The sequence below is a fragment of the Silurus aristotelis genome (genome assembly GCF_946808225.1).
Source record: "Silurus aristotelis genome assembly, chromosome: 11".
NCBI classification, from domain to species: Eukaryota; Metazoa; Chordata; class Actinopteri; order Siluriformes; family Siluridae; genus Silurus; species Silurus aristotelis.
Window position 1 is genome coordinate 2,831,971 of NC_139584.1, and position 27,372 is coordinate 2,859,342.

The following is a 27,372-nucleotide window of genomic DNA, read 5'->3' on the forward strand; positions in this document are numbered from 1 at the left end:
AAACCCAAAACCTGTTCCAGCATGACAATGCCTCGGTGCACAAAGCGAGCTCCATGAAGATCTGGCTTTGGAGTGGAAGATCTTGGGATGAATTGGAACGCTGACTGCACCCCCAGGTCTCCTCACCTCACCTACATCAGACTTTTCAAAAACCCTTGTGACTGATCAACACCAATGTTCACAAGCACACTCCAAAATCTTCCCAGAAGAGTGGAGGGTGGGAGTAAATGTGAAATCCATTTTTTTATTAAGCACAAAGCATAAGTAAGACCAGGTGTCCCAAAACTTTATTTCTCTCTTTTTTAAATATCCCATTACACACTTAATCCCCATTTGCTCTTATAATAACCTTCTTACTTCTTGGAAGATGTTCCACTCAGTTTTGGAGTGTGCTTGTGGAGATTAGTACCACCAGGATGGAACATTTATCCCCAAAGTGTTTAATAGGGATGGAGCTCTATAGCAGGAGATCTTCTACTCCAACCTATAAACCAGTGAGGGAAAGATTTCATGGTCCCACATCCAAAGATGATATACAATCGTGTGCTTTCGATTTTTGTGAGACAGTTTGGGGAAGAACCACGTATGTCTGGGGAAAGTCTAGTGTGCCAATACTTTTGCTTATACATTGACTATGTGTTGCTGTTATCCATTTATTCATAAGTATTATTTCTGTTTTGCTAATAACCTGCTAATTAATGTTATTCTACCTGGCAGAATTTTTTGATAGCGCACACACGTTCAATCAGTAAATAAAAAAAAATCAAAATTTACATCATTAGTTTTAATTAATAAATCGTTGACTGAAACTGGTTGCAATGTGGTTGATATGTAAAGCAGAGGTCATGCTAAAGTATGTGTCTGATTACAGCTAACTGACAGAATTTCTGACAGGACTTTTCAAAGTTTTATTTATAAAACCTCCAAATGTAACTTCGTGTTAGCGAACAGGTTTTGCTAAGCTAACCTGAGGAAATATTTGATATATAAATATTCATGCATGTTTATAAAATGACCTCCAAGCTAACGAGTCAACCTGACAGGATTTTTCATACAAAAATTCACGACTGCTAGCAAACACGAAATGCTAAACCCACCAGAAAAGATATTTGACTTTAAATCATTTTTTTTTATAATGTTTATAACATGATCTCCAAGCAAACATGAGTCAACCTGACAGGATTTCATGTGCTAGTGCTAGTCTGTGGGGTAAAATTAGCATCTCTGACAGAATTCCTAAACTATTCATACTATTGATAAATGATTATAAAATAAAAAATATATAAAACATGAGCAAACCTCACAGGGTTTCTGAATAAAATTCTCTAACCAACCTTAAGATATTTGTTGAACGTTTCTGCTAATGCTAGCTGTCTAGCATCAGCTAACTTAATCTGAAGAAACCTGATTTATCATTTATGCATATATGAAATGATTTATTAAATAGTTCCTACTTATGCTAGTGTGCGTTTTACATATATGGGGGTTGTAAGGTCTCAATCCGACACAAGCCTGTTATCAAGTGCAGAACTTTAGTTGTCATTGCTACAGTGATGAGAAATATTACTGTGCTAAAATAAACGTACAATCGAAACAACAGATTTGAACAAATATGAGGATTTAATCAATCTTTTAACCACTCATAGAAATCATGATTTAAAACCCCCCGGTTAGCAGGACCCAAGCGCAGTGTTCTGCTGTGTGTTTGTATTAAAATGCTGAGCAGTAACCTTTTTTTTCTTTTGGTTGTTTGTTTAAACTCTTTAAATATTATAAAAATATTTCAGTCAACAAATTTGTATGACCTTTGGGACACACCAAAATTTTGCAAAATACTTTAAGGTGAATAGTAACTGCGTTACACATTTTTGTTTTCATATTAATAAAATCAAGAGAACAGTCATGGGTACAGCATAGAAAAGCAAACATTCAGTGTTTTATGAGGCGCAAAAAAAAAGAAAAGAAAGAAAGAAAGCTTGCTTTGTCATTCATGAAATATATAGGTGATAAAGGTACCAACAAACATCCAAACCATTTAAGTCCAGTATGAACAGTTTAGTGAATCCAATCAGATTTACAGTAGCTTACCAGGTGTGTTAGAACAAAGAAATCATCAAACACCAAAACTTTGGCCAATGAGTCCCTCAGCTTATGTGATTTCATCTTTCGGCTGTGTTTTCAACCTCACTGACGAGATCTGGGGACCTAATATAGCAGGGGGAAAACCAACAAAACCGCTCTGTGGAGCTGTTGTTCTTCAGGAATGCTTCACCTCGGGACTTGCTCTTCTCGGCAGCATCGGCAATGCAAATACTGAGTCACCGTGTAGCACGAGCGACTTATTGACATAAAAATGTACAAAGTTTTTATTCAGTAGTGCAAGACACCAAACTCAAGTGATACATAAGGATGGCTTTTTATGCAGATTATTGTATGACTATATGGTTATTTTCAATTTAACATGCAATAAAATTCTTATATCTGCTCACTACCAAGACTACCCCCCCCCCACCACGCTGTTCTTCACATTTGTTTTTCTCGCTTGCAACCTGATTGACATGAACCTGTGCTGAGAACTTTGGAAGCTCCACTGTGACAAAAAAAAAATTGCCACTGGCAGTGCTGTTAAAATGCAGCATCTTTCCATGATATTGCATGTAAAAAGGGTTGTGTGGTATAAGAAGTGTGAAAGACGCCTTGGAGAACTCAAAGGAAAAAGTCGCACTAGGAGCCAAAAATAACTCTTTTACTCAAGTGTAAAAACCATCAGAATCGCCAGCAAACGTTCAGGTTAATCGTAAGCTAGAAAACTACCTTCAGTAGTCTTTGGTTAACACCGATCATCTTGGGTAGATTTTAGTAGCGCACACAAAAAAATCGGTAGACCAACATTGTGAGGACACGATCTGAAGGGTGTAAAAAAATCAATGACAAAATTTTTCTTTCAAAGACAGGAAACAAATGAAAAGGTGTTGGAATAAATTCAACAATAAAATCAATTTTTCAGCTGGTGATTTTTGAAGGTAGTCTATATTTTGTATTCTTTTCAGCCACATTAAACAATTCATTGAGGAACTATGTGCCCTGTAGGCGGAGTCAACCTGCAAGAAACCACACCCACCAGGATTGAAACTTTTCGTTCTAGGATAAAAAAATTTTATTTGTATTGATTTGGAATCACCCACGAGGAGACGATTGAAACAAATCACGACAGCAAAATAAAATATTTCTATAATATTTGCGGAAGTTCGAGCCGGATTTCAGTAGCGTTCGCTATAACATTTTTCAAATTAAATCTGAGGAAAAGAATCTGCCAAAATCGCTGCCAAACACACTATATAAATATAATATAATATAGTAATATAGATGCTTGGCATCGAGAGCTGATTTTTTAATAGCTTCATATATGAAAAAGTGTAAATACTGTAATATTGATATTTTGTGCTAACAATGTATTTGGTGTCTCCTCCTGCTTTAGTATTTAGTATGCATGATGGGAAACAATCAATTGTTTGCCCCAATTTACAAATTGTACACTATACAATGTCTTTTTAACTCCAATGCATACACTATATGGACAGAAAATTATGAGGACCCCCGACTTTTCCAGCCATATGTGGTTTCTTAGAGGCACACAATTGAAATAGACACAAACCCGTTCCTTTCTATTGGTTGCACTGGAAGATCTCCTGCTATAGAGGTATAAACCTTATTGAACTACTTTAGGGTGAATTTTTTTGACACTGGCCTCCCCACCTACATTTTAATTGTGGCTGAATGAACAAAATCTCCACAAAAACATCTCGTGGAACATCTTCTCAGAAGAGTGGAGCTTTTTATAGCGGCAAATTGAAACTAACCGTGGAGGGGGATGTTCGAAAAGAAGCACATAGCAATCTTATGCTCAGGTGTCCACAATGTTTTATCCATACAGTGTATGTTTATATTTGCACTTTTGCTTTCTCGTGCTAATACTGTGCTCATGATATTCGGTGTTGAAAATGAGTAGAAATTGAAAATGACGCACACCAGAGGAATTTCAAAGGTTTTAAGGTGCATTCAAAATATAACTGAATAGTTTAATGATCCTTAACAAAAAGGATCACTCCAAAACATCCTAGAGTTAAAGCAGGTCATGGACTGTATTTTATCAATGAACTAGAATTCAAAGCTTGATGACCTTCTCAATGGAAAGCCGTGAAACAAACAAACAAAAAGAAAAACAGGCATCATTTGTGAAAAACAAATCGAAGATCAGAAAAGCGATGCGAAAACAGTTTCGGATACCAGCGATGGCCCAAGGAATGGTTGAGAGGTAGTTAAAGGTCACTGACTTTCCTTACTCTCTCCATAGGTCTGAGAGCAAACTGAGATCAAAAGAACAGGATGAAGTACACTGAAAGGCTGCAGGGATGGTCGTGGATGACCGACAAGAGGTTTGCTCAATCAAGACGTTTTGCTACAGAGAGCTACGTAGACAGGATTTTTTATACAAAAAAAAGCACCATTAGAACAACAGGAGCGTCTCCGCAGTTATTGGTTTTTTGAAGAAGACGTCGACTCAGACCAAGCCCTTAGAGCACCAATGTACAAAGTCACAGTACTAATCAATAAATTAAAAAATAATAACATGCAGGAAGGCGTCCTGGGGAACTGATTGGGAAATCTCAACTCTCACCAGGAATATTCCTTTGCTTGCTCAGGCTTGCGAGCTGCCTGATTATGCCGAGATGAATATCATCTATCCCGCCGGAGCTCTCGCTGCCAGGAGAACTTTTCGAAAACTTTTAGAAAATCATAGTCGGACCGGAATCCGTTCTGTGTGTGATTTGTTTCATTCAACACATTTTCATGGACTGAAGAAAGAGGATATGAAGACTGCTCTGGATTTATGGAACTCAATTACTGATCAAGACCATCAGAAGAGCAGGTATTGTCCATAATCAATTATCAATAAACACTTAAAATGAGCAGGGAATGAAGCTGATTCCTTTTTTGTTTATACACCAGAAGCTCAGACGAACCGAATTACAGCCTTATATTAACACACTATATGGACAAAAGTATTGGGACACCCGAAACAATTATGGGACGTCTTTGGATGGAGGAGCATGAGATTTTCTTTTCAGTTCAACCAGGAGACCAAAAAAACCTGTTTCACATGGGGATCTGCTTTACATGGGGACATATGTTGGAGTGGAAGTTCTTCAGTGGACTGCACCCCTTCTCGTCTCACCTACATCAGCGACTTGACTAACACCCTTGTGGCTGAATGTATCTCCACAAATCTTCCCAGAAGAGTGGAGATAACAGCGAATAGGGACTAAACGTGGAATCGGAGGTTCTGAATGTCGCACATCGCAATGTTATGGTCGGGTGTCCACAAACTTTTGGTCCACAATCGTTCTATAGTAGTCAGTAGGTTTTCGGTTTCTCAGTAAAGGAAAATGTGTTGAGATTTTGGTGCGGGAATCACATGAGTGGATCGACGTCAGGGTTCGTCCCCCCTCCATGAATACATTTCTAACGTAGGACTTATACGTTTACAAACAAACCAGTGAACGTAATGATTTCCAAATCTCTTCTCCTAACCGTTCGATCGGAGACTAGCTCGTCAAGAGAGGGTTGCACTCCTGGCATTTTTCGCAGCAGTCCTCGTCCTGCGGGACGAGCAGCTGGCACAAGGCGGCCCGAGCGCACAGCAGCGGCTCCTGCTGCGAGTTCGCCTCGAAGCTCTGGTAGCCCTGGCACACGTTCATCTCCTCCAGGTCGAGCAGCAGGTTGACCACTTGGCTGACGGAGGTAAGGCGGGCCGGGTGGCGTTCGTACACGGCGTGCGTGGGCAGCAGCGGCTGGTTCTGAACGCTGATCTGGTAGACGAAATCGGGTTCGATCTGCATAACCGTGTCAGCCATGGGCGAGAGCTTGGAACACTGAAAGAGCTGAAGGATCGGGCCGTTCGCCATCACTCCCACCCAGTGCGCAGGGAGAATGGTGCGACGCAGGGAAGTCAGCAGCTCCAGCAGTTTCGAGTCCCGGATCGAGGAACTCTCGGTGGAGTCCGGAAGGCTGTAGACCTGTGTGAGCGAAATGCTCTGCTTGAATTTGTCATGCAAGATACAACCGGTGTGTTTTATTCGACAATGTGCAGCTACGACTGCATGCGTATGTGAGCACAGGGGAAATCCAAATTTAATTCAAATAAATATTAGGGCTGTCAATCGATTAAAACATTTAGCGAACTCGTGATTCGTCGCAAATTAAATCTGACGTTTTTAATACTCCATTCGACATGGGCGTGGAGGAATATGTATGCTTTATGCAAATTATTAGTAGTGAAGCCAATATCAACAAAGAGCATGAAAACTAAACACGTTTCAAAGGTAATAGATGTTTTTTTTGAACATCTATTAGACACATGAAGAAAAAAAACAGAGAAATATCAGGTTCCCATTTACTTCTTTTTCTTTGTTGGGACATTTACTTAAACAGGCCTGTTTACATTTTCGGATGACGGCAGGTCGTAAAAAAATATTTTAATGTAATTTTTTTTTGTACGTAAATCATCAGAACTCCAAACGGAACTTTTGCTATGTTTCCACACGGACGGTTCTAATTGCCGGACGTGCACATCGTGGCGGATTTTGGTGCTGATTTGAGACTTGACGCATCAGTAAAACAAATGTTTAAAAATTATTTATCTGCGTTTTTTTATTCCTATTTTTATATATATATATATATATATATATATATATATATATATATATATATATATATATATATATATATATATATATATATATATGAGTAAAGAAAGGACGTCGTGAATAAACGTGTGTTGGGTTGAAGGTTTTAATTTGGCCTCTTTTATATTTATTTATGTATATTTTTTATACGAATCAGAAATGCGTGCGCCGTTAATGAAATCTGTGCCGTTAAAATGAATTTGCTAATTACGTACTGTGAACAGACTTGTGAAAAACAGCTGCTGTTTGGAAGAAATAGGGTCCAGGATGAAGCTCCACTTTTCTCTTAGCCGACATCCTATAAATTCCCGCCTCTCCCTGAATTTGCACACTGCGTTCGCGTCCCGTGTACGGAATCCTAATGTAAGATTAGCAGTCTGAGCCTCACCTCAGGCGATGCTTCCCGAGTCCCCGGTTCACTCTGGTGCTCCGGTTCATGGCTGGGAGGAGCCGGAGGAGGAGCTGGAAGGATCTGTGGGAGGGTTGTATCCACCTCGACCAGCTTCAATCCATGGTTCCGCAGAAAATCACTGAGCGGCAGGGACGCACTGTTGCTGGTCAGGACCTCGGGGTGCGGCTGAGGGATGGATTTGCTGGCCATGCCATCCAGCATCAGGGGCATGTGTGAGCCTGACACGGCATTCAGCTGCAGGGGTATGCTGTTCGGGAGGACCGAGCTCAGCAACTGAGAACCATCAGCTAGACCTGGTACAGTGTACACCAGCTCCTATAGACACACAGGGAAATTTTGTGTATTTATGCTTAATTAAAGCACACACTGACCATAAACCATAGCGCACTTCGATTTTTCGTGACCTGCGAAGTGGCGTCCCGCCTCTAGAGGGCAGTGTTTCTACTTCATGGTTTCACTGCCGTTTTTTTAACAAGCGAGATTACAAATATCAACCGTCGTGCGTCTGCAAACTTTACAGACGTATACCTACATTTAAAAATTTACTGATTGCCAAAAGGGTTCATCTTTGGGAAACATTTGCAGACATCAAGTGGAAAACACTGCTATTGCAAGTTTAGGGAACTGATCAAAACCAAAAGCATTAAATACCAAATATACTTACTGTGCCCCGAGGAAGCTCTGGATATTCTACCTCCAATCTCTGAGGTCCACTGGTCCTGAGCAGATCAAGAGCAGCACCGTTCTAAACCAGAAACACAAACACCACACATTTTACATGCAAACATGCACGTTATAGCGCAACATTTTATTAATACAACAATATGAATTCTTTTAGAAGAATATCGTCTGGAACATACTTTTCACAATTTCGCATACTTGTGAAATATGTATATATTATATGGACAAAAGCTTTAGAACACCTGACTGAAGGATGCTGGAACAGGTCTCCTAGTTCACCTGTTCCAGCATTGACAATATCCCTGTGCACAAAGTCAGCTCCATGAAGATCTGCTTTACATGAGTTGGAGTGGAAGATCTCCGGCTGTAGAGCTCCAAACGTATTGGTACCTTTGGGGTGGATTTGACCTTCATCAGTAGCTGACTTTACTAAAAACCTTTGGGGCTGAATAAGAAGAATTCTCCTCAATCACACTCCAAAGTGGGACATCTTCCCAGATAAGCGGAGCTCGTTTTAACAGCAGATCGATTTCTTGTCGCTAAACTGTTTTTCGAGAATGTTACGTGAATACGTCGCATCACAACACCAGAGACCGAGGCGTGTCCTGAGAATCAAGTAGAATACAGACATGGCAGAGGTAGAGCTGTAACTTCCTGAAGACACAACAGGAAAAGAACGTCTGGTTTTATTTTATCTTTTTTTTTTTTTTTTTGCACTACAAAGGCATGTGTGTGAAAGTCAAAAGACACTTCAGTATATTGATGATTTGCTGTCTGTCTGAACCGAAGAAATGAAAGTGAACTATCAGCACCATATCGAATTGCAGCACATGATATCTTTTCCATTGCATCGTCTCAAATCGACTCATCGTAATAGTGGTGAATCGTATCGCATCATTGGCTGCTTCATATGTATCTTTAATATATCATATCGCTGACTATGCATCCTCAGTTATGAAGATGCACATCCTTAACACACAAACAGGACTTTCAGTAGGGAGGGTGGCTAGAATTACACTGCCATCTACTGGACAAATGATGAACAACAACAAATCTTGAATGAACATTTTTCAATGCTGGTTTTAAGGTATTCAAATAATGATTGGTTCTGTGAAAAGGCAGGTCATGTGCGGCAGCCCTAAAAAAAAAAAAAAAAAACACTGCAGGGAATAAAAGTGGCCCAAAGCAAAATCTAAGGGTGCGTCTTAATCAGCTCCCTTAATGTTCAGCAATCGTGGCACTGATCACGTAAGTCGGATATATTTAGGGCTTGTCTCAGTTGAGGAAGCATTCAAGCTCCCTAAAAACATCCCACAATGCACCGCAAAAACCAGGGAGAAGCAATACTTAGTTACGTTCCCTTGCCAGGAAATTACATCCCCATTTTACTGAAACCCTCAAGCCAAAAAATACTTTAGTGTCTTCCGACAAAAATATTGTTCGAAGATTGCTCACGTTAGCGATATTTTTAACTTGACGTATTACAAACGGGTCGTTTAAGGAAAAAAAAGTCGTACAAACCCACTAGGCAGCCTATGATCCTGATCAAGGTATCGAGAAACTCAAATAAAATCCTGTGCACATCACACACCGATTTGTGACCAAATAAACTAGAGAGTGGATTGAGACGCACCATAAATTGGCGAACTCTGCTTTTGGGAGGGAAAAAAAACAAAACAAACCCAAACCAAAACAATAAAGTATCAGCAGATTTCTATCAGGTGTCTCTGACCTTGATGTAGTTGTTCGAGTAGAGTTCTTCAGACTCGTAAAAACCACTGCTGCCATCATCGCACCCCACAAATGGTTCCTGTCAGAACAGGAGCAAGCGTGAGATCATAACCAGTTCACCATCTAGTGTTCGGGTTCTCTGCCGGCCTACACGCTCAGAATCACTGACATGTCCATGAATATGTATTGAAGTATTCTCAACAGTCTACAGTCAGGCTTCCAGGAGTGTATCTCTATGTCAAAGTTTTTATCCAATCAGATTTCAGCCAGGGTCCAAAACAAATCCTATTGAGGCCTTCAGAATCACTGCAGCACCTTCAGCTTTAAAAACATCACAAGCTGCAGCTTTAACCAATCGGCATCACCGGGGCCGTCTAGCAGGCATACAATAACCTTTTTTTTTTTTTTTACGCCCTTCGATTGGACGATCAGAGGGCGCACTAGTCGGAGCTCGCGAACTGCACCTGTAGCAAATTCACAAGCTCAAATATATTCGTGTGGATTTAATGGCTATTTTTTTTGTTTCATCCCACAACCATTTGGCCACAGATACAATTAGAAGGACATTTACAAGACGGACTTTTCAAGAAAAACCGGACGACGTGAGGAAAATTTATTGATTATAAGGTTATGCGCCATTACTTTTGCGTTTTCTTTCCTCTAAAATGACCACAAATCGTAATCCCCAAGGTTTCCGTGATCATTGAACTGTCAATTTATGACAATAATATCGACGTTTCTGCTGGAGATGATGTATGCGGGTGGTGCAGTTGCGGCTACATTGAAAGGAGACGTGTTGACCACTGAAGGTGGTCCTCAAGTGTTTTATTCCTCTTTTACCACAGCAATTTGGTAACAATCACCGTTTTCCATTGAATTTACTGCCATAATCGTACTTTTGATCTATTTACTGTTGTTTTCAATCGGTTGGCGAAGGACAGCGTGTCATTGTTATTCTATTTACCGTATTTTTCGGACTATAAGCCGCACCGTTTTTCCCCACGCTTTGAACCCCGCGGCTTAAACAATGAAGCGGCTAATTTATGGATTTTTCCTGGGTTTTTCCCGGTTTCCAAACTTCAAGCCAAAAAACTGAGCCCCATAACATTAGACCAATGAAATTGCAGAACGGGTTCAGGTGAACCAATGAAACTCTTTATATTAAATCAGATGCGCTCCCACTGAATCGGGCCGCACCACATCATAAATATGGATGATGTTCCTCTGACGTTTGACCTGCCGCTCACTCGGACTGTCTACAGGAAATGAGAATCATTCGTCACGCTGAAAACAACCGGGCATGAAAACACACTTCACCTGTGTTCTGAGCTGCACGGCATCGGGAGAAAAGATTCACCGATGGTGAATTTTAAACGCACGACGATGCCAAAAGAAAAACTCTCGAGAGAAATAGTTGTGAAAGGAAGGAGGAAGACAGTGAACAATGACTTTCTTGGTAGGCTACTGTTTAGATACAAGCCGTGTAACAGACACTGTCTTTCATTAAAGCCTGTGTAAAGTTCATTAGTTTCAGTGTAGACACCTGCGGCTTATAGACAGGTGCGGCTTATAGACAGGTGCGGCTTATTTATGTTCAAAATAAACATCTTTGTCAAATTCAGTGGGTGTGGCTTATATTAAGGTGCGCTTAATAGTCTGGAAATTACGGTAATAATATATGCAGTTACGTTACACACATGTTACGTTACTTTGTCATATATAGTAATAATGATATTTGATCACAAATGCAATTCAAGATTTTTATTTGTCACAAACATATAAATATGTATGACAATGACGAATAGAAATCTTATATCTTAATCTTTTATTTACGTTTCTGACTAATCGGAAGCAACAATTCAACACTGCTATGATATAATAGGTTTTAATGGCAGGCATAGTCTTTTATTATATATTTAAATATATTCTATTTACACACACACACACACGTTATTGCTGCGCAGTGCCTTAATTTTCTGATGCGTTAGATCAATTTATACACTATATGGCCAAATGTTTTGGGACACCTGACCGCCATATGTGCCTCTTCTCCAAACTGTTACCACAATATTAGAGACACACAATTGTATAGGACGTCTTTGAATGTGCTCGAAAATCGGAATTTTCTCTTTTCTTGAACTAGGAAATCCAAACCTGTTCCAGCATGACGATACCGCCGTGCACAAAGCCAGCTCCATGAAGATCTGCTTCACATGGGTTGGAGTAGATGATCTCCCGCTATTAAGCTATAAAGTCTACTGAACACTTTTGGGATGAATGTGAATGCTGACTGAACCCCCCAGGCCTCCTCACCTCACCTACTTTAGAACCTGACTTTACTAAACCCTTGTGGCTGAATGATCTTCGCAGAACATCTTGCCAGAAGAGTGGAGGTCTTTCTAACAGAACATGGGAACTAAATGTGGAATTAAATGTTCAAAAAGGATCGTATGCTCAGGTGTCCACAAACTTTTGTCCATATAGTGTGTAACTTATACACATTATAAATAATAAACACAGGTTCTGAGGCAAGACCAGTTGAGAACCACTGAAATTAAGCTTTTGGTAATAGTTAAAAAAAAAAATCTATACAGAGAATCAAACAAAAAAATCTGTAACCTGCTCCAGATCGCCCGGTCCTCCGTCCTCGATCTCTGGATCAGACACCTTATACTCGTCCTTCACTCGTTTCTGATGGCGCGTGTATCTCTTCGGCCTGCCCTTTCGTCCTTTCCTGACCAGACGCCTGTCTTCGTATTTGCCATCGTCATCGTTTTCGTCGTCTGTACAGTATTTGCTGGTTCTTGAGCGATGCTTGATTTTTCGCCTCCCCCAGTGCCTGCTGTGCTTTCGCGAGCTCGACTCACCCTGTCCCGAGTCACTCACGCCGGCAGATCTCGCGTATTTAAGTGACCCTGTCTGTAAGAGAAACACTTCTTAGCGCTTGAAGGTGGTTATACTGCTTCAGGAGTTCAGTACGATATTCTGGATTAAAGCCATTCAGCTATAGAAATAATAATCAGCATGTATTCGGGCGATTACGTACCTGAAGCCGCGAGCGAACCTGACACTGGCGAAAGCGACATTTCTGCCTCAGCTTGTTCGGGCCTCCGTATCTGGTCTTGTCCAAGCAAAAATCACATTTCCCGCAGTTCTCCTTACGAAGGCAGGCTTTACAGTGGCCGCACATTCGCCGTTTGCGTTTCCTCGGCCCGTACTAACCACACGAACGAGCGGATATTATATGAAAAAACAGAGGTGAGTGGAAATATAAAGGCAAAAAATACAGCTAGAAGTTACAAAGCATGAAGTTGTGAAACGCAAAACTCACATCATCATCGCCACCACCGTCAGGCCCGTCTTCATCATCGTCACTGTCCTGCTCCACTTCCTAATTTAACATACAAGCTTTAGTCCTTTAGTATAAATGTGTATAGAGAGAGTGAGAGACATATATAGTTCATATACATGTAGGCACACATACACTACAATAATGATCAAATATAACTTTCTACATTATATGGACAAATGTTTTGGGACACCTGACTGTTCCACCCACGTGCGTCTTCCTCAGAGTGTCACTACAAAGTTGAAGGCACACGAGTGTATAAGACGTATTTGGATGCTGAAGCATTTTTCCCTTCACTTAAACTGGGAGATCGTAAATGTGTCCCAGCATGATAATGCCTCTGTGCAGAAAGCCAGCATTATGAAGATACATGGGTTGGAGTGGAAGATCTCCTGCTATAGAGCTCTGACCCTTAACCCGATTGAACACCATTGAAGAAGCACATAAACTTATGGTCAGGTGTCCACAAACGTTTGTCAATAAAGTGTGTGTATAAAATATATATACTGTTTAATCCAATGCAATTCGCTTTTCGATGCATTAACAACGATACGATACAGTGAAGATCGATATGAAGCAGCGACTGATACGATTCGCCCCTATTGCGACGCAGTGCGATACGATTCCGAATCGATTCAAACACGATGCGATACGATGCAATGGATAAAAAAAAAACACGATTCTCCGCAATTCAATATGGTACAAATAGTTCGCTTTTATTCCTTCGGTTCAGACACACATCTAATCATCAATTTAACGAAGCGCCTTCTGACTTCTAACGAAGGGTCCTTTCACAAACACGCCTCTGTAGTGCGAAGAAAAAAGATCAAATAAAACCAGACGTTCTTTTCCTGTTGTGTCTGCAGGAAGACGCAGCTCTACCTCTGCCATGTTAATCTGTATTCTATGTGACTCTTTTTCGAATCACATTGAATCGAATTGCATTGAATCGAATCAGCTGCTTTATATGAATCTTTGATGTATCGTATCATTGGCAATGCAACGAGATGTGTATTCTTACCTTCTTAATCTCATCCTTTTCCTTTTCCTGCTGAGCCATCAATCTGAGAGACTTCTGCAGGTCAGACAAAACACGACAAAACCTGGTCTTCTGTCACTATATCTCAAATGAATATGGTACTCTCTCTCTTACTAACACCTAATAATAATCTTATCCTAATCTCTTTCATGTACAGCATCAGATGAGCCTTGACTGCCATTTCTAATCATCTCTCATAACCTGAAGATGTTTGGAAAAGGAGAATGCTTTATTCACATTCTTTTGTGACGCCTAGATAAGATTCAACTCGGCGTGAAAACCGGAGCCCCCATTTTAGTACTCACACATGGATAGCGTCTCTTTCCTAAGGGAGGTGTCGTTTTCGTCTGGTAAAAAAACACAAACAAGCAAAATCACTCGTTTATCAGATTCCCATGACAACACAGAGATCTTTGCATTTCTTCATATTTTTATAACGCTATAAAACAGTAGGCCCTTTAAAAAGTACTTACAAGGGAATTGTTATTTTTGGTGTTTCCCAGAATCCACCTATCCTGTCCCACCTTGAGGGGGAGAAATAAAATCCCATATTAAACACAAAAACATTAAAACATCATTGCAAGTACAGACTATGACATGAACGCTTTAGGTAACAGCTCCCTCTTGTGGAGAGGTAAGATAAAGAAAAACCTGTCACCTCGATCGACCTCAGAATAGTGAACGACAACTTCTTTCGTCTGTTTCCTTAAGGGGTCTCCACAGCAGATCATCCGTCTCCATACCATTGTGTCCTCTACAACAAACCAACTATCTGCATGTCTTCCCTCACCACATCCATAAACCTCCTCCTCCACTGTCTTTCCTCCTGCCTCAGCATTCTTCTACCAATATACCCCATGTCCCTTCTTTTGCACATGAACAAACCATCTCAATCGTCAATCGAATAGCTTCACACACTCTCAGCATTCCTCTTATAAAACTTGCCAAAGATGTTGGAATTTTCTCGATCATCTCAGAGCAGTTCAATAGGATTTAGATGCCGTGATCCTGCTCGCGCCTACGTCCCTGTTTTAATTTGCATAAATTCGAATCCAGTTAGACTGCTCAATTATTATCACCACACCATGAATCAACTTCTCTCTGCTCTCAAAACAATCATACAAAATAAATGACCAGAAAATTCACACACACAAAAAAAAATGCTGGCAAGCAAACGTGTGAAACGTGTACCTTCCTGAAGACAATATGAGGCTGTTGATTTCTTCTCGCTGGAAAACAAAACAAAATGGGCTCATTCGCTTTTATGCACTGAAATCGTGAGGCGGGAAAAAATGAAAAAAATAAATAAAAAGGAAAATGTTCACACACGTCTGCATTTGGGACACAACAGCTGCCTTCCGTTTCCCATCCCGGGGTATTTACAACCACAGTTGGCACAGCCTCTGGAATAAAAAAAAGAAAAGAAAGCTTACTTTCAACAACATACATTTGAAAAATACAACAATAAAACAAACTGGATTCATGGTTTTGGGTAACTGGGTTTCCAAAAATAAAACCACTCAACATGCTAATTATCTTATTCGCCTCTACTGATCTGTCAATCGTCCCTGCTTTAATCCTACTCGACTATATGGACAAAAATTTGTGGACAATTGACTAAGATTTTGAATGAGATTCCAATCCATATTTCGAACCCATGTAATAACCTCTGCTCTTCTGAGAAGATGTTCCACTAGATTTTTGGAGCGTGTTTTTTAGGATTTGAGCTCACACAGCCACTTCAGTGAAGTCAGGTACTGATGTAGGTGAGGTGAGAAGAACTGAGGTGGCGTGAGCAGGAACAATTGATCCCAAAAGTGTTCATTAGGGTTGAGGGTCAGAGCCCTACAGCAGGAGATCTTCCACTCCAACGGGTGTGGGTGATGGGTGATTGCAAGTCTAAGGTTGGTGTGGTGCAATCTGGTGTTCCTCAGGGATCGGTTTTGGGCCCATTACTTTTTAGTATTTACATTTATCCATTTGGCCAGCTTTTAAAATCACTTGGTCTTAACTATCACTTTTATGCCAATGACACTCATATCTATATACATTCTAAACCTGATGTTAATATGCCTGTGTCTTTTCTCTCTCAATGTTTTACTGAGATTAAGAAATGGATGTCGGAAAATTATCTTTGTCTGAACAGTGACAAGACCGAAGTAATGCTTATTGGTTCACCTCATCAGTTGTGTAAAGCAGAGTCCGTAACCTTAAGTTTGGATGGCTCTGCTTTACAATTCCAAACTAAACTAAAAAATTTAGGGGTGATATTTGACACCAATTTAACATTTGACCATCATGTTCGTAGCACTGTCAAAGCGTCATTTTTTCATCTCAGAAACATTGGCAAATTACGTCCCATGCTGACTTTCTCTGTTGCTGAAAAGTTGATCAACACATTTGTATTTTCACGTTTAGACTACTGTAATGCTTTGCTGGCTGGAGTTCCTAAAGCTACCCTAAGTAAATTACAGTTGGTACAAAATTCTGCTGCTAGAATTCTGACTAGGACCAGTGCAAGGGAACACATCACACCTATCCTGGAAAAATTGCACTGGCTTCCAGTTAGTTTTCGTATTGAGTTTAAAATTCACATGCTCACCTATAAGGCCTTGAATAATCTGGCCCCTCAATATCTATGTGAGCTGTTAACCCCCTACACACCATCACGTGCTCTACGGTCCTCTGAAGCTGGTCTTCTCACTGCCCAAAAAAAACGGCTAAAAACTGTGGGTGATCGGGCTTTTTCTTCTTTGGCTCCTAAACTGTGGAATTCCCTGCCCTCAGCGATCAGGAATGCAGAATCCCTGGGTGTTTTTAAATCCCATCTTAAAACATACTTTTTTAGGGTAGCTTTTATGTGACTTCTTTGTTTGTTATTTATTGGGTTTTTATTTTTTGTATAGTTAGTTTTAGTGTTTGCATTATTATGTGTATCTTTGAATTTTATCTGTTATGTCAAGCGCTTTGAGAAACTCCTTTTAAAGGCGCTATACAAAATAAAGTTTATTATTATTATTATTATTAACCCATGTAAAGCGTATCTTCATGAAGCTGACTTTCTGCACATGAGCGTTATCATGCTGGATCAGGTTTGTTTTTTTTAAGAACCACATATGGCTGAAAAATCAGGTGTCCCAATACTTTAAGTCCAATATAGTGCATGCATCTATTCATGTCTACTGACCTTCTCACTCCTGTCCATTTTTCCATTCTTCTGTTGGCAATCAACCTCGTAAGCTGCAAATCTCTTTTTAATAACACTTTTCCCAGACTTTTGTTGCCCCGTCCCAATTTATTTGAGCCGTGTTGCAGCCATCAAATTCATCATTGCATTTTGTTTTATACACATTTTACATTTGTCCTGATTTTATTTTATTTTTTCAGAATTGGGGATGACCTGTTTATTATCTTTTTATCTTTCGTCCTGTATTGGCTCACACACTATCCGCCGATCAATCCCTCCATCCTTCTCTACTCTTCTGCTTTTTATCATAGTTCTGATGCAGCCATGTCAGAATGTCACCATGACCAATAACTAACAGTCTATTATTGTCTTCTTTTTCTTCTTTTGGCTGCTCCCATTAGGGGGCACCACAGCGTATCATCCGTCTCCATACCCCCCCTGTCCTCTACATCTGCCTTTTTCAAACCAACCATGTCTTCCCTCACCACATCCATAAACCTCCTCCTAGGTCTTTCTCTTTTCCTCCTTCCTGGTGTCTCCATCCTCAGCATTCTCCCACCGATGTACCCCGTGTCCCTCCTCTGCACATGTCTTTAACAGTCTATTATTGTAATCATGAAAAAAACCTGTAATTTGAGCATATCCTGCTGATCTCCTGAAGCATTATAACCCATAACTCATCTGAGCGCTGCAAAAGCTACCACAAGCCCCCTTGTGGTAAAAATAGAAAATGCAGCAACACTAAAGTATTGAGAAGGTTAACCTGAATTGTTTTGGGATTCCATCCCGGTATCACCACCATGATAGCATTTGTCACGGTGACCAAAACAAGCTGAAGGGTTTACTCACTCGAGAGGAGGGAGGCCGCGATCATGCATTCCTTCCTCAGAGTCCAGGGCCAGCTGTGTTAAAGGGGGTGGCTGGAGATACAAAGAGTCTTTCATGGTGCTCTGGCCATTTGGGTAAGTGGGGAAGTCACTCTCGGGTGTTTTATTGGGGCTGACCGGTGCCAGAGAGGACTGGAGCCAGGACTGAGATACTGAGTTGCTTTGGACCGAGAGATCGTCCAGTTTGAGCGAGGGTGAAGGGCTGGGCTGCTGGAGGATGGTGGGTGAGACACGAGTAAGGTCCGGTGGGCTTCTGTAGGAGGTTTTCAGGGGTGGAGAGTTGGACGCTGATATTGGGATGAGCTGCGGTGTCTGCGGGCTGACAGGCTCGTTCTGAGAAGGTGTGGTTATGTTCTCAGAAGTGCGAGCCCTGCCCAGGTTCCGAGCACTGGCTCTGGGGGAAGAAAGGCTGCTGCGTCTGGTGCCTTCTTTTACACGAGCTTTTCGTCGCTGGAGAAAAAGTAAAAAAGACTTTAAAAGAACAAACTGGAATATTGGCGCATGGTCTAAAATAGGCTTTAACCCGGACCGAAGAAATACAATTTACACAAACATGGCTTCACTCGACTTCATAGAGATATCTAGAAAGGTTCCTCCTGCCTGGGATCATGAAATTTTACTTACCAACCCTATAACCTGTAGGAACTAAAACGGTTCCTGGAACTATACCCTTAAAAAAGGGTTCTTTAAAGGTTCTTTGGAAAGTGGAGGATTCCTGGCCATCCTATACACCCTCTCTGATAGGGAACCATTCTGAGATCTGTTCTGCTATACAAGCTGCACATTGACTACTACATCATAAGTGTCTGAAGGTGTGATACTGAAGGTCTTTTAGACTGTACAATCAGAACTGCTCCCAGTGAACCAGTCACCATCCTGCACACTGTTATTACTGTGCAATAACAATACCATATATTTTTGTACAATAACACCATTTTAAACTGTGCAATATTATACCCAGGGCAATTTGTTGGAAAGTGTAACTACTGTATTGTGTGTTTCTTTTCTTTTGTATTTATACACCCTACTGCATATATTTATATGTCTCTACTTCATATTTGCACATTTTTCTTTGCTGTTGTAAGAGAAAGTTCCCCACTATAGGATGAATAAAGGTTTATCTTGGCTGTTGAAATGTGAGGGGTGTACTCACTTTTGTGAGATACTGTGACATGAGGTGGTAGCAAAAACTTTCGAAACTCGTTTTGTTTACAATTAAGTACTTTATTTATTAATGTTTATCGTTAAGTTCGCAGATGACACCACGGTGGTACAGGGAGGAGATCCAGCACCTAGTACCATGGTGTAATAACCTGGAACTCAACACCAAAAAGACGATTTTGTGGATTGTAAACCACATCTCCAGTATCTCACCTGGTCTCTGAACTCTTCTATCCTGATCAGAAAGGCAACACAGCGCCTGTTTTTTTTTTTGAGCAGACTTAAAAAGTCCAGTCTGTGCACTGCTGCACTGCTTCGGACCGTGAAGCCCTTTAGGGGGGGGGGGGGGGGGGGGTGAAACCTGCCCAACAAAGCATTGGCACTCAGCTGCCCACACTGGAGGACATTCACAGTAAACGCTGTCTGCAAAGGGTGAGGGGCATCATCAAAGATTACTGAGGTTCCTCAGGGATGTGTATTGGGCCCTCTTCTATACTCCCTACAGGGACATCATCACAGATCCCTCTCACCCCAATCATGGACTATTCACCCTTTTCCCATCAGGCAGACGCTACAGGAGTCTCAGAGCCGCACAAACAGACTGAAGAATAGCTTTGTTCCTTTAGCTGTTACAAAATACACTACTGTATGGTCACTTTCTGGGTTTTTTCTGCACTGCTCATGCACTGTGCATTTTTGCACCAACCATAAGTTGTTTATCATCGCACTACTGTACATTCCACTCATATTTATACTGTATCTACCGTATCATACAGCATTCATTCATGTACATAACTATATCATGTCATTTGAGCATGTCATCTCCTGACATCTACACACAATCTCTGCACAGTATATTGTATATTACTATATATAAATATATTATTACCTACTGCACCTTCTGTACATTATGCACCCTCATCCCTGTATATACCCCCAAAGGACCCCAAACCCTTATTTATCACACTGCTATTTATTAACTGTAAACAGGCCACTTATGCACTTCTGGTTAGATGCTAATTGCATTTCATTGGCTCTGTACATGCACCTTGCACAATGACAATAAAGTTGAATCTAATCTAATCTAAAATAGTCCCCCTGCACAGCAACACAGGGCTCCCGGTGTTGCTGCCACGTCTGGAAAGTGTCCTGGAAGTCATCTTTTGGAAGGTCCTTCTGCGATCTTCGATGGATCTCCGCAAAGGTGTCGAAATGATGGTGTGAAAAACTAGCGTGTCTTTTGGAACACTGACTTTTGAAAGTCGGTGCTCCATGTGACTGTGCATGCAGCCTTGTGCTGCCACCTGTAGGCGTGTTACAAATCTAGTCTTGAAACTTGAAAAATATACCACCTTGTGTGAAACTGTGTGTGTGTGTGTGTGTGTGTGTGTGTGTGTGTGTGTGTGTGTGTGTGTGTATACATTTAGGCTGTCAGTTGATTAAAATATATTTTATTGTGACTGATTGCAACTTAACCGCACATATTTATCTTATTGTACCTTAAATAAATATGTTACAAGTTTTAAATACTCTAATCAACATGAACAAAAATGGATGTGAAACCAAACTCAACAAAGAACATAAAAACAAAATATACTTGTAAATGTTTTAAAGTAATTATGATCTTTTAAATGATTTAAATCATCAGGACACCAAACGGAAATTTGGTTATGTTTCCACCCGGACGGTTTTAATTGCCGGATGTGCGCATCATGGCGGATTTTGGTGCTCGAATTTTAAACTCGGCGCATCGGTAAAACACACGCTTACTCCGATGCTTCAAATAGGAGAAACCTGATTCGTCTGGGAGATTTTCTAAAAGGTCAATTCTGCTCTGATTTCATTCTGCAAATGATTTTTTTTACTGCTGTTCGGTTCATTGATGTTGCGCTGTTCTTTGAGCGCGTTATCACGGGCAATTTTCGGTCCAAAATGTTTGATACATTTTCTTCTAGTGATCGGTGTGTGATCGTCTGTACGTCGTGGCTTTAAAATCTTAAGAGGAATAATTTTTTACGAACGTTTATCCGCGTTGCCTTTCATTTCAACCATATTTATCATTTTATTTGAATCATCATAATAATATAATTATAGTATATTTTCTTTAATTATATAATTACCTTTCTTGGGATGATGGCATCCACAAACTTTCCTTCTTTGTAGTCGAAGAGAGACAGGTCGGCTTTGAGATGTTTGGCGAGTTGGACTTTACTCCTGAAGCGCACGCCTTTGGGACTGCAGAAGGACGAGACAGAAGATGCTTTGGTTTAGTGTGCTGTATTTATTTCCAGACAAGAACTTAAGTGTCTCCGAATTTGAGGTAACAGTTTGGGGAAGAACCAAATATGGCCCTTCCCTCAAATTCTGAGGAACACAATTGTATAGGACGTCTCTGGAAGTGGTAGCATGACATTTTCCCTTCACTTCAAAGTGAAGCCAGGTTCATGAAGATATGCTTTACATGGGTTTGAGTGGAAGATCTCCTGCTTTAGAGCTCTGACCTCAACCCTATTGAACATGAATGAATTTTTCATGCTGAATGGACCCCAGGCCTCAAATCATCTTTCCAGAGGAGTGGAGGTTATTATAAGAGAAAATTGGGACTGAATGTGGAAAGGGATGATCAAAAAGTACAAAAATAGTACTTTTTGATCACAAGTATATTTACAGAATATACTTGTAAATGTTTTAAAGTAATTATGATCTTGTAAAAGACGTAAATCATCAGGACACCAAACGGAAATTTGGTTATGTTTCCACTCGGACGGTTTTAATTGCCGGATGTGCGCATCATGGCGGATTTTGGTGCCATGATTAAATTTATAATTCAATATAAATTTAATCTAATCACAATGCACCTGTATGTTATTGACTAGCTGTTAGCATAAAGAATGAAGTGTATCTATATGATATGCATCTGTCTTTAGGCTAATAAGCTAACGTGAGGAACCTACCTTAAGTAATACGTTGCATTTTTGCCCGCACGCCAAAAGATTACTTTTCGTTTCCAGCCACTTCCCAACTCAGGACAATCCACCCATGAGCTGTTTGAGGACACCGATGGCCTTCCACGTCTCCGCCTGGCACAAGTAAAGAGCGAGTGTAAAACTCGGCTTGCAAACTGTACTTCAGTTCAATGTTTTCCAGCACAATAACTGAAACGCTATTTTAACAGGATTGTTTACATATCTTAGATATTAAACTTTTAAAAAATTAACGATTTTATGCAAAAATGAAAAGGGACATACGACGTATTTCTGCCCCTCCGGCTTCTTCGCTTGGTGCCGCCGTCGATCTCGACGCCTTCGTCGCCCTCGTCTTCGCAATCCTCCAACGGCTCCAGCCAATCGGGAGGCGGCTCCATGTCGCCTTCGCCCGCATCCGTGACCGCAGGAACGGATGGATCGTCCTTCCCGAGCGCGATTGCGTCGTCCACTAAACCGGGTCCGGTCTCATCCTGGTTTTCCACCAACCGTTCCCTCGTCTCCGACTGTTCCGTCACGCCTTCCATTAATCTCGCGCTCTCCGTCACGCTGACGGCTCTCGCCTCATAGCAGGAAGATTGAAAGCCAGACCGAGTCACATCCTTTTACCTTTACGACGGATTCAGACCGCAATACGCGTGGATGCAGGCTGCATTTTGAATCGCTGGAGGAGGGAAAAAAAACTTACATCAATAATCTATTTTTATCAACTCTTGCTTCACTGTACTCAAACCATGACATCATTTTAGGTGAAAAACGAGCGCTCGGTTATGGAGGGATGTTTAATTATTATTCATTTCGGAGGAAGTCGTCATTTCTGGCTCGTTTTCCTCATTTCTATCAAATGCGGGGGGGTGGGGGGGTGGGGGCGACTCTTCAACCTATTAAAAACTGTATCACCAGAATTGTTAATCACCTTCTAAGCAGGCCTAATTATCTAGCTAGGTGTGATTGTTCACATCTATGCTAGGGAGATAGCAGCAATAAAAAAAAGCCCTCATTCCAAAGAGGTCCGTTTGCACGGCCTGAGGCTAGCGCAACTCGCTCGACTGCAACGTGACGGAGAACATTTAGAGAAGCGAGGGGGAGGAGGGGATAATAAAAAAAAAGGAAGGAGGAAAAAAAAAGAAGAAAAAAAAAACCGAGCGGTTGCTATGGCGACGGTATCCCGGAGAGCCGAGCAGAGACGTGCAGCGAGGCCAATAAAAGCGGCCAACGTCTCGATATCTGCCACGCCGGCCCACAGCAGAGTCATTACTATGGCAAAAGCCAGAAGTGTCGCCACACGCCCAGGCTCTATTACAGCAATCTGTTCTATACAGATTATAGATTCTAGAAATCCGTTCCACTTGATATTTTAGCCTCGTGTTCCCATAAAACCTTAGACTAATCGGTCGATGGCTAAGGACGCAACCAGATTTCAGAATCGCCCAATGAGGACTAACGTACAAAATTAGCATCATGACATCGACTGTATCCGAGAGCGGGACTGAGGCCGTACTGCCCCAAATGCACGCTTTAACCCTGTACATCCACGAAAAATAAACAACACGACTTTAAATACTACAGCACAAACATTTAGGAATCCATTAAGAGAGGTTAACAGCTGATAATCGTGCGTGCATACTTGCATGTTACAAGCTATTTATTATTCTTGCAACTCAAATGACATTCACAAGAACACCAACGATTTCTGCATTAATATCACTATTATTCGGGGACTGCTGAAGGTTACAGACGACAACTTGCACATTAAACGAGACCTGAATGTTTACTACATGCAGCTGCTACTTTTCAAGAGATGTGTAGCCTATAAAAAGAGTATTATTAATAACATAATGGCATATTTTCAGATTCATTGATATTGAAATTTACATTTGCGGCATTTCGCAGACGCCCGTGTCCAGAGCGACGTACAAAAGTGCTTTGAGTCTCTAGAAATGAATAAATCTACACTGGTACGCAAGATTACAAACTTAATATAAATCAGACTATAACGCTTGAAAACGCCATATAAAATAGTACTAAACTTAATCACAAAAAAAAAAAATTATTAAAAACTAATCCAGTACCAAATCATGAAAGTTTGCTAAAGGAAAGAAATCTGAGTCTATTCATTAATAAATATGATATAATTCATAAATTATAAATAAAACATATAATATAGCGCTCTCCGTGCAGCACGCAATCTCAAGTGTAAAAACAAATGTCGGTGATTCGCCTCTAGAGGCCGCTCTTGCAGCTGAGTGGAAGCCGGAAAAACTATCTGTATGGATTTTTGTGATAGCCGATAGTTCCGGCGATCAACTAGCAGTGCCTCGACCTTCATTAATAACTAAAGAAAATAAATTGTAATAAAAATGCACTAAAATGTGGGTCATACACCGGAAGAAATATCGCATATATTATCATGATACCTCGTGTGCAGAACGGACTAGTGTTAACAACCCAAACGTTAATGAAGAATTTACTTGGATATACAGTATATGGGTAAAAGTATAGTTCCAATATGCTGTTCTTTTAACCTACACTATCCTGGAATGATGAGATGTTCCATTAGTTTTTTTTAGTGTGTATGTGGAGATTGAATCAGTAAAGTCGGGTACTGATGTAGGGTCGGGTGAGGAAGCCTGAGGTGCAGTCAGGGTGAGAAATGCATCTCAAATGTGTTCGATAGGTTTTAGAGCTTTATAGTAGAAGATCTGCTCCAAACCCATTGAAAAGCAGATCTTCATGGATCTGGCTTTGTGCACAGTAACATAGTCATGCTGGAACATGTTTGAGTCTCCTAGTTCAAGTGAAGTCATCCACGTTTTACCAGCAAGCCACCGAACAGTATTACTTATACGCACACGTCCGTGCTTCAGGAAAATAAAGACTTCGCAATTAATCATTTGGAAACCTTCAATGTTGTAGCGTTACTGTGACAATATTTAAAACAACGTCAAAATTGTGCCCCCGTGTGGACAAAAGTATTATTACATATGCACTTTCGCAAACTTTTCCTTTTTTTTCCCCTTCCCATTTTCCCTTCACTCGTGTGCACAAATCCAGCTCCATGAAGATCTGCTTTACATGGGATGGAGTGGAAGATCTCCTGCTATAGAGCTCCAAACCTATTGAGCACCTTTATTTTTTTTTTTACACTGACAGCACCTCCTCACCTCACCTCACCTTACTTCACCTCAATTCACCTCACAATCTCCACAATCTCTACAAACACACTCTAAAATCTAGTGGAACATCTTATCAAAAAAGCTAAGAATCGGGAAAATCTAATCTAAAAAAAAACTCAACCGCAGTCTACAGGGACATGTTTTCATACCTGAAAATATATGATGGTGTTTTTATAGTGAGCTTTTTAAAAAGATTTTTACGGAATTACATCAAACACAAGAAGTCTAGCATCGGGTTCATGAAAATTGTTAGACGTTTTATGTCGTTCTTTATGTCGTTTCTATTCACAAATGTAGTAAAAAAGGAAAAAAAAAACACACCAGAATTAAAGAGTGTATGAGTGGAATAAAATGAGTGTACCACAGAGAACGTGAGAGATGATGTGATCAGACTGTCTCAGCGCTACAGAGCCTTATTTACAGAGCAAGTGATAACTATCATGGGACGTCCTACCAAGTCACCGCACCCAAATCCGATCTAACTGCTCTGAGATGCACAAGAAAATCTCCAACGTGTGAAGAACACCTCTGGCAAGTTTTTCCAAGATGCACTGCAAAGTATTTCAGCTGCCTGAATGCCGAGTGTGTAAATCTGTTCTTCTTCTTGCTGAGTGAGGACTTTTCAATTAAAATAAAGGTCATGCAAGGTCATGCACTGAAATAAATTCTATCCTCTTTGCTCTTTTTTTTTTACACTCGCTGCAAGAACGTGTACAGTGTAAACTTCTTAATGATGTCATGGACAATTGGACATCCTGTATTTTGGGGGTGTTGTTTCTGGAAGTGTAAATAAGTGCTGCATGTGTGAAGGGTAAACATCTAGATTTTGATGTTCTAGAAGTTTCAGATTACAAGTGATATCAAGACACAGAAACAAAAAAAGTGCAATGCATGAGATGTTAAAAATAAAGATGGAATGACTTGTGCATTTTCTACACAGCCAGCCTGGGGGCGACCCTGGGGCGGACTTTGTGTGTGTGTGTGTGTGTGTGTGTGTGTGTGTGTGTGTGTGTGTGTGTGTGTGTGTGTCCGGTGCAAACGTTTTTTTTTTTGCAAAGCGAAAAAAAAAGGGGACATCAAGACCAGAGTCACGTGGCAAGGCATGCAGATTCTTTTCCATGTTATAAGGTGGAAGTGCGCGTGCTTGGCCAAAAAAACAAACAACAACAACAACAACAACAACAACAACAACAACAACAAAAAAAACAAAAGCAAAGGAGAAGGTTGGTTTGTCCAAGCAATGCATCAGACCCGAAAGTTGAACAGGAAATCGGTCTTCTGTTGTTGTTGTGTAGTTGGACTGAAGTGAACCTCAAGTCCCTCAAAGCACGGAGGGGGCAAAAAAAAAAAAGAAAAGAAAAAGAAAGGAAGTATCGACAGTCTCGCGCTCGCGTGCATGCATTCTCTCGTGTTTTGTTGATTTGCGCGCGCGCGCGCACGCGCACACACGCACGCGCAGGGGGGAAAAAATGCAAAAAAAAAAAAAAACAACCAAAACAAAGTCACGCAATCGCTCGGGATCGCGATGCGTGTAGAAGGACACGGAGTCTTACCGAACAACACGTCGAGCTCGCTCGCGCGCCGTCGCCGTTACCGTTATCGTCGTCGTTGCCGCTGCCGCGACCGACCGACAGCTTCGAGTCTCTCCTTCGATTAGCGATACTTTGCGCACGCTACTGAGCATGTGCGAGCTACCGGGAAGGAGAGAAGAGAGAGGGAGGGGGGATCCGACGACTACTTTCACGCTACAACAAAACAAAACAAAAAAACACACACACGTCTGGTCGTGAGCGATACGACGTTACAACGACGGGGTCGCGTCGAAGTCGTCGCGCGCGCCGTTCGCGTTTGCAACGTCGGCACGTGCGGTCGGGGTTTGATCGCGTTTTTTTTCCCAATCCTCGATTCTGATTGGTCGAAATGTGTGCATCCGTTTATTTTATTTCTATTTCCAGTAACCGAACACAAAAGCGTGAATCATTTCTACTCTCACTGGCTGTTCGTTCACAGATGGCGATA

The 27,372-nt window shown here is 41.0% G+C and overlaps 1 protein-coding gene and 1 long non-coding RNA gene across 3 annotated transcripts; one reads left to right on the forward strand and one right to left on the reverse strand.

The window, feature by feature from the left end:
• The first annotated feature begins 568 nt into the window (after nt 1-568).
• Nucleotides 569-2,810, forward strand: LOC310733705. The gene is made up of 2 exons (XR_014535871.1): nt 569-1,488; nt 1,529-2,810. It is a non-coding gene; the product is annotated as an uncharacterized lncRNA (long non-coding RNA).
• Nucleotides 1,602-27,206, reverse strand: mbd1a (methyl-CpG binding domain protein 1a). 2 transcript variants are annotated; one of them, XM_083554888.1, is made up of 17 exons: nt 26,907-27,206; nt 22,442-22,841; nt 22,148-22,273; nt 21,314-21,428; nt 17,995-18,482; nt 15,288-15,361; nt 15,150-15,187; nt 14,432-14,482; nt 14,264-14,305; nt 13,941-13,994; nt 12,902-12,961; nt 12,617-12,787; nt 12,190-12,489; nt 9,572-9,649; nt 7,823-7,903; nt 7,135-7,473; nt 1,602-6,077 (listed from the first exon to the last, which is right to left on the reverse strand). In XM_083554888.1, exons 2-17 carry the CDS (start codon nt 22,702-22,704, stop codon nt 5,607-5,609), a joined length of 2,751 nt encoding a protein of 916 aa, XP_083411014.1. In that variant the 5' UTR covers nt 22,705-22,841; nt 26,907-27,206; the 3' UTR covers nt 1,602-5,606. The 2 variants fall into 2 exon arrangements, with proteins under 2 accessions (XP_083411014.1, XP_083411015.1); XM_083554889.1 differs by lacking the exon at nt 9,572-9,649.
• Between the last annotated feature and the right edge of the window lie 166 nt (nt 27,207-27,372).